Source organism: Symphalangus syndactylus, chromosome 8, assembly GCF_028878055.3.
Source record: "Symphalangus syndactylus isolate Jambi chromosome 8, NHGRI_mSymSyn1-v2.1_pri, whole genome shotgun sequence".
NCBI classification, from domain to species: Eukaryota; Metazoa; Chordata; class Mammalia; order Primates; family Hylobatidae; genus Symphalangus; species Symphalangus syndactylus.
In genome coordinates this window covers 12117670-12125666 of record NC_072430.2, presented here as the reverse complement: position 1 = coordinate 12125666, position 7997 = coordinate 12117670, and the positions used below count along the sequence as shown (strand labels likewise).

At 56.8% G+C, this 7997-nt stretch overlaps 1 protein-coding gene across 4 annotated transcripts; it reads left to right on the top strand.

Moving 5' to 3' along the window:
- The first annotated feature begins 439 nt into the window (after positions 1-439).
- Positions 440-7774, top strand: LOC129487376 (egl nine homolog 1-like). 4 transcript variants are annotated; one of them, XR_010121995.1, is made up of 4 exons: positions 448-1024; positions 2562-3003; positions 6360-6531; positions 6685-7092. XR_010121995.1 is itself a non-coding variant. In XM_063643817.1 (2 exons), the coding sequence occupies exon 1, from the start codon at positions 477-479 to the stop codon at positions 960-962; it is 486 nt and encodes a 161-aa protein (XP_063499887.1). In that variant the 5' UTR covers positions 440-476; the 3' UTR covers positions 963-3003; positions 6360-6605. The 4 variants fall into 4 exon arrangements, 1 of the variants encoding a protein (XP_063499887.1); XR_008659301.2 differs by having other exon boundaries at positions 455-2677; positions 2775-3003; XR_008659300.2 differs by adding an exon at positions 7391-7774 and having other exon boundaries at positions 461-3003; positions 6685-6782.
- Positions 7775-7997: the final 223 nt, after the last annotated feature.

Below are 7997 nucleotides of genomic sequence, written 5' to 3'. Positions count from 1 at the left end.
CAGAGGCCCGTGGTGCCCGGTGGGCCTGGGACTTGCCCCACCCCCTCTGCCACATATGACCCAGGGAGAAGGCGCTAAAGGTGGGCGCCGGATGCAGGGCGTAGGACTCCGGCCTCTGCCGGGCCGAGCCACGGAGCCACCTGGCTTGCGGGGATCCCTGGGACCCAGCCTTGTTCTACTGCCCACTTGACGTGGCGGGCACCCTCCTTCCTGGTGGGTCCTTACTCCCAACCCTGGCCTGGCCATGGGATTGCCAGGGTCGGGGGGGGGTGTCCCTTTCCAACGGGGCGCCTTCCTATGCAGACAGAGGAGAGGGGAGTGGTCAGGCTGGGTCCTCAAGGTGCCCAGACAGGGGTATGAGGAGGCAAGTGCTCACCGGAGCAGCCAGGGACGCTCCCTGGAGGAGGGGGTCCGGAAGACCCCTGGCTGCAAGAGTGGATTCCTGAGCAAAACCTCCGCGGGTGGAGAAAGAGAGTATGGCGGGGGCCACGGGGGTCCGAGTCCCGACACGCGGCTGCGCACTCGCTCCCCTGCACCGCGGGCGGGGCTGGGGCCGGAAACGCGCGCGGCGGCTTCGGATTCCTGCGCGGTGGGACAAGCCCGCGCCTGCGCGCCGCCCGGACAGGGCACGTCGCCCGCGCGGGGAGTGGCAGGCCCAGCAGGAGGGGACCGCGACCCCGCCTCACCGCCTGCCGGGGCGGGTCGCCACGCTGGACGGGGGCAGCGCGGGGCGGGGTCGGGGGGCGGCAGAAGGCGCCTTTGTGCGCCGCGTCCCTGAGCGTGTCGCGGCGGGCCCGGCACCGGCCCCGCTCCAGCGCCCGCCCCCGGCCCGCGCCCCGGGCCCCGCGCGCATACCTGGCGAGGCCACGAGGGGATTCTGCGGGCCGAGCCCCGCCTGGGCTGCGCCGCCGCAGGCGGGAGAGGCTGAGGACTCTTTTGGGAAGCCCCTCCGCCGGCTGTAACCCCAGGGCCGTGCCACCCTCCTGATCACCGCAAGCATGGACCCCCCCCCAGCACGCTGCGGGTGGGACAGGCAGGGCCGCTGTCGGGTGGCTTGGCTGTCCTGGAGTTGGGGACGAAGTCCCCGGGCTTGGTCCCCCGAGGGGTTGGTTGGGCGTCCTGGAGTAGGTGGCTGCCGCGGCGGTGTGGGCGGCTCGCGTGTGGCCGACCGGGGTCGCTGCTGAGCCCTGGAGAGCGGAGGGTCCAGGCTAGGCTGGGGGAGCGAGAGGCGAGGGCGGAGCCGCGGAGGTGTGGGCGGCTTGCGTGGTCCGAGAGGCCCCAGGTTCCCGGCAGGGCGGGGGAGGCTGGGGCGGGGCCAGAGCCGGAGCCGCGAAGCCGCGATGGAGAGGGCCTGGAGGGTGCGCCAGGAGCCGGCGTCAGGGCCTGCCTCCATCTCCTCCAACCTTCCCTCCAACCCCCACCCCATTTATTCCTGTAACAAATCCCTACCGGGAGCTGGCACAGCAGCTGTGCGCTGGGGATACACGAGATACCCTCCCTGCCCTCCAGGAGCTTGGACTCAGCTGAGGTCTGCAGGGGCCAGCAGGAGCAGGGCCGAGGGCCCTGGTGGGAAGGTCGTGGCCCACTAGGGAAGGCTGGGCCCGGGGGGTCAGGTGGAGGGCAGGCTGAGCTGCGAGCTGTTTCCTCAGCCTGGAGCAAAGCCACCACTCCCAGTGCCTGGCTGCCTCACTCCCGAAAGCTCAGCTCAGCCTACATGTGCTGACCCCTCTGTCCCCCAGGCCCAGGTTGGCCACTGGTCAGGACGGTGCTCCCAGAGGGACCCTCCTCTCCGGCAGAGAGGAGGGAGAGGCAGGAGGTGCTCAGGGCAGGAGTGTCTGGAGTGGGTCTGGACAGGAACAGGAGCGACATTCCAGGCAGAGGGGCCCAAAGAAGCAAAGGTGCACCAGGGAGAAATGCCCGCTGTGCTCCACCACAGTGGAGGTGCAAACCTCAGCATGGAAGATGAGGCTGGAGGGAGGGGCCTGGGCTGGAACATGGCCAGGATGGCAGTGGGGAGCCATTGGAGATGTTTGAGCAGGGGAGTGACAGGGCCAGATTCGAGTTTTGCAAAGATAACATCTTGAGCCATTAAACAGATTTCTAGGATTTCAGCTTTATTTATTTATTTATTTATTTAGAGACTCACTTCACTCTGTTACCCAGGCTGTAGTGCAGTGGTGCGATCTCTGCTCACTGCAATCACTCAAGGCCAAGTGATTCTCATGCCTCAGCCTCCTGAGTAGCTAGGACTACAGGCGTGCACCACCATGCCCGGCAAATTTTTGTATTTTTAGTAGAGGCGGGGTTTCGCCATGTTGGCCAGGCTGGTCTCGAATTCCTGGCTGGGATTACAGGCATGAGCCACCACGCCGTGCTAGATTTTGGATTCTTGATACGTATCATCAACCATTCTCCAGAGTTTGGCCAGCTTCACGCTCCATCAGTGGTCTCACCAAAGACCTTTTAATTTTGATTGTGTTGACTGGTGTCTATTTTCTAATGGTGTTTGGTTTTGGAACCTGCATTTCTTTGAAAAAGAGTGAGCATGTGCATTTTCCCAGATGCCTAGTATCCAACTGCACTTCTCCATGTGTGCATTGTCCCCTGAGCTGGCAAGAAGATCCTACTAGTTGGTCTGCATGCCATGCCAGCTCGGCCTTGCACCTTGGGGGCCCAGGTAACTAGCTCTCACCAACAGAAAGAGATGTGATGGACATCACCTGAAGCCAGACCCTAAGACCTCTGTGTGTCCCCTCCGTGTCTCCTGTCTGCAGCTGTTGTCCACACCAAGGGTGGCCTACAGAGGGAAGTGAGGACCTTGGGACTTCCTCCAGGACAGCCCTCGCTCTTCAAATCTCCACCTGCTGCAGAGCTGCCTTCAGTCAAGCCCTTGTTTCCGGCTTTCTGTGCCCTAAATAAACTTCCGCTAGGATTGAGCCGTCAGCATTCTGTGGTGGGCGTCGCTGCTGCGAGGTTGCCCTCGTGCACGCAAGCTCCTCACAGGTAAAGGTGATCTGCCTGTGGACATACTTGTTACAGAAGTTTCCCGCCTGCTGTGCGCATCTTGCCTGCGTGCAGTCACCATTCTTTATGCAGTTGGTGCCTCCATCTGCTCCTGTGTGGTTTCTTCTTTTGGTTCCTTTATTATCTCTCTTTTGGTGCTGTTTCCCAGGGACTTAACTGCCAGAAGTTTGATAAATCCTCAACTCTCAAATTCACCCTTTTCTACAGATTTAAACAGACACTGAATGCTTCGCCTAGCATTGGGGCAGAAGGAAGGTGCAGGCTCGGCCCTTGGCCCTTCTCAAGGGTGTGAGATCAGTTTGGCCGAGAAGGGCGCCCTGAATGTCAGGCTGCTTGACAGGAAGCACTGCCAGGCCCAGTGAGATGCAGAGATTCAGTTGCGAACACCTGGCCTGAGGTGTGCGGAGCAGCACTCTGGGGTGAGCGAGGGCTGTCCTGGAGGAGGACGAATTACACCTTTCCCCCGATTCCCTCACAGCAGGACCATGCCTAGTCCTTGAGGAATCGGGGGAGGGATGTAATTTGTCCTCCTCCAGGACAACCCTCACTCACCCCAGCGTGCTGCTCCGCACACCTCAGGCCAGGTGTTCGCAACTGAATCTCCGCATCTCACTGGGCCTGGCAGCGCTTCCTGACAAGCAGCCTGACATTCAGGGTGCCCTTCTCGGCCAAACTGATCTCATACCCTTGAGAAGCTCCAGAATGAGTCTGAGAAGCCTCACCAGGGCTGATACATCCTTCCAAGGTGGGGGTCAGGAGACTCCCTGGCCAGGGGTGGCCTCCCCTGGGCCAGCTCCAGGCTTTGCCAGGCCCCCTTGGAGCCTCCACCAGCCATGCCCACCAGGCATATGCCAGCACGCACGGAAGCTGGCAGGTCTGTGAGCCCAGGATTAGGGGCCCACAGAGGCAGACCCAGGGGTCCCAGAGGTCACAGACAAGGCCGCCAGCTTCTCTCAGCCCATGCAGCCTGGCCCTGGCCCACCAGGCCAACCCTGTGTGGGTGCGTACACCACCCCCATCCCGGGGGCCACACCCCACCTGGCTCCCGTCCCATGAATGCCCCAGGGAGGTCTTCCTCTCTTCTCTGCCCACAATTCACTCTCTCCCTGAGCCCTCTTCCCTCACCTGGGATCTGATCTTTCCTCCTGGACACTCATGATGCCCACAGCTTGGTCACCATCTCTGTGCTAGAGATCCTGACAATCCCTAAGCCCCTTCCCCAGCCTTGGTCTCCCCATCCCGGGAGCAGGGCGGTGATGCCACCCTGTACACGCCTCTGTCCCCAGCCCCGGCTCTTCTCCAAAGTGCAATGCGGGGCTCCAGTGGCCTGGGACCTCCATCTCTCAGAGGCACCCTTCCCCTGGCAGTTCAGGCTCAGGAGCCACCTCTTTCCCTCCTGCTGATCAATTCAGCCTCCTAAACATCTATCCACTCTGAGCCCTACCGGCCCCTACTCCAGTGCTCTCCTCACCTGTCCCATTCCTGGCTCCCCAGCTCACCTTGTCTCCATCCTGGCTGCCAAGAGAGCATCTCAGACACACACCTGACATGCCCCCTCCTCTGCTCTGAAGCACGCCATTGCTCCCCAGTACCTGCAAGATCAAACCCAAGCTCTTGTTGTGGCCGCAACCTCAATAGAGCCCACACCCCACCAGGCTATGTCTGGCTATGTACAGGTCCTCCCACCCAGGTTCTGTCCCCCACACTGAAACTCAGGTGTTACTGCTTCTGCAAACCCTGTCCTGCCACTGGCCCCCTTCTGAGTCCCACCCAACTCTGCACCCTCCTTTGTGCCCCTGACCTGGCCTGTGTCTGCATCAGTTGAGAAGCCCTTGCCTCTCTGGCCTTCCCCGGCTGGGTTTCAGGGCCCTGCCATTTCAGCCCCAAGCCGGAGTCAAATACTGTGCTTCCCCAAACCACAGCAAGGAGAGCCCTCACCAAGAGCCTGCAGAATGAGATGCTCAGCCCCTGTCTGGGATGCAGCCTCCCAGAGAGGTGGAGTGACTGGCTTGGTGTCACACAGCACATCCAAGTCCCAGGTGGCTAAACAGAAGGGAGAAGCCCTGGGCCCTTCCCCTTCAAGTCCTCCTGGAAGCTCAGGCTGCCCTCTGGGCTTAGGGAGCCGACTCCATTCCCTGCAGGTCCAGCCCCTGTCCCCCTGCCTCCCAACCCTCTACAACACACACACACACACACACACACACACACCTGAAGCAGCTTGGTTGAGCCAGGCATTAGGCGGGCAGGCTCCAGCATGCCCTGGCATCCTGGCCCAGTGGCTGGGAAGATCCCGGACGGGCCTGGTCAGCACCCGGCATCTCAGGAGCTCAGGCCCTGGAGGTCTGAACAGAGAGCACCAGCACGGCCCACTGACCTGTGACTTGTGACTGAGCTGTAGGGCCAAGGGGCCAGGGCGTCCTGTCCCTGAGCCACATAGCCCAGCAGGGGAGGGGCTGCCACAGGAAGGCCAGGTCCCAGCATTGCTTATGGGGAGGGCAGAGGGGGCCAGGGCAGCTCAATGCAGCGCTGGGCCAGCTGGGGTGCAAGGCAGGCCTAGAGGGGCCATGACACCTGCCACAGCCCAGAGCCTCCCCTAGGCCTCCAAAGCTGCAGGAATGTGGGCACTGGAACCTGGCAAGCACAGCCAGGGCAACGGTGGGCACCTTCTGCCAGGCCCCTCCACACAGGGCTGAATGGCACCCTCTAGCTCAGTCTTCTGACATGGCCTGCAAAGAGATTTCAGGTTGCTTAGTTTTGTTTTTTGTTTTTGTTTTTGCTTTTTTTTTCCTCATAAAAGATAGGTGGATTTCAAGATTAATTCTTGAATATTTTATAATTTCTGTTCTTTCGGAAAATAAGCTCTTCCCTGTTATTTATTTTTTTACTGGCTTTAAAGAACGCTATTGACTTCTTTGTATTGGGCCCCCTTGTTGACCTCTGATTAGTGCTAGTAGGTAACTGTTGGTTATTTGGGAAATTCAACATTAAGCAACAACGTTATCATGAAAGACACGGGAATATAACTTTGCCTTCCTTGATATTGCTCCGCAAAGGCTGATTTCTTTTTCCTGTCTTGTTGCATTGGCCAGGACTTCCAGGATGATATGGAAGAGTAACTGAGAGCAGCCGCCCAGTGCTTCCCGACCTTAGAGGGAGGTCACAGGCAGTGTCCCTGTGGTGCCAGCCACGGGTGTGAGGAAGACAGTCCTTATAGCAAAACGCCCTCTTGTTCTTATTCTCTACTTTTAAAAATCTTTAAATCATGAGTATATTAAATGTTATCAAATGCCATATTCTACATCAATATAATGATTACAATTTTTTTTTTGAGACAGGGTCTCGCTGTGTCGCCCAGGCTGGAGGGCAGTGGTGTGATCTCAACTCACTGCAGCCTCGACCTGTTGGGCTCAAGTGATCCTCCCACGTCAGCCTCCAAGTAGCCAAGACCACAGGCAGGCGTCACCATGCCCAGCCCCCATGATGACTTTACTTTTCTTCTTGAACCTGGTGAATTTCTGTGTTAACATTTCTGATTTGAACCCTTCTGATATCCCTGAGATAAACTTTATGTGGCCTTGGTATTCTGTTGGATTTTGGTTAGCTGATACTTCAAGATTTTTATAAAACTGGGTTGCAATTTATTTGTGTTCCTGTTTCTAGCTGTCTACAAGCTTCATCAAATGGGCAGGACCACTTTCTCTTAACTTCTCCTTTTCTGGAACAACGGACGTATCCCGTGGCGTATCTGTTCCCCACAGGTTTGGGATATGGGTGCTGTGAATGCCGCTGTGCTGGGGGCTTTGGGAAGTGTGTGTTTGCGTGCATGTGCGGTGGGATACAGGTGTGGTTACTACTTTAATTTCTTTCCTTTTTTTTTTTTTTTTTTTTGAGATGGAGTCTCACTCTGTTGCCCAGGCTGGAGTGCAACGGCGTGATCGCGACTCACTGCAACCTCTGCCTCCTGGGTTCAAGCGACTCTCCTGCCTCAGCCTCCAGAGTTGCTGGGATTACAGGCACCCACAACCATACCCTAAATTTTGTATTTTTAGTAAAGATTGGGTTTCACCATTTGGCCAGGCTTGTCTTGAACTCCCAGTTATCAATTTCTTATGTGTCCTTTTGAAGACTTTCTAAGTACGACCAACCTAGCAAAGTGAGTCACCCACCACTCTTTTTTTTTTTTTTTTTTTTTTTTTTTTTTTTAGAATGGGGTTTCACCTTGTTGCCCAGGCTAGTCTTGAACTCTTGGGCTCCAGCAATCTACCCTCCTCAGCTTCCCAAAGTGCTCGGATTATAGGCGTGAGCCACCATGTCTGGCCCCACCACTCATTCTTGACCTCTTCTTCTTTGCCTTTCTCTGTTGCAGAGTCCTGGAAGTTAAATGCTCTATTTCCCAGCCTCCCTTGCAGCTAGGAGCAGTCGTGTGACTCCATTGTGGCCAATGAGATACAAGAAACACTTGCTGAGAGGTGCAATCAGAAAGTGTTTGCTTTTCCGGTAACATGTAGGACCAATCACCTTTTTGCACTTCCTCTTTTTCTTGATTTGAACATTGCATTGACATCATGTTTGGAGATGAGTCAGCCATCTTGCAAATAGGAGGCAGCAAGACTGAGGGAAATGCCATCAGCTTCAGTGAGCAGAATGGAAAGAGAAGCCTAAGATGGTACGGTTGAGCAGCTGAGTCAGGACTGGGGCCACTGCCCCTGGGTTTCAAGGGAGAAAAATAAACCCCTGTTTGTTGCTCTCATGCTAGGTTGGATTTTCTTTTACTTAAAGCCAAAACATTTCTAACATACAAAACCAGACACACACGTGCATGCCACACATACCTCACAAGTGATCACATACTGTCCCACTAGCACCTTGATTTTTCCACTGAACCATCAATCTTGCAGATCATCCTTTATCAGTGCCTGGCAAGTTGTCTTGTCCTTGTTTTCTTGGGTTTTGTTTTAAAGACAAGTTCTCAC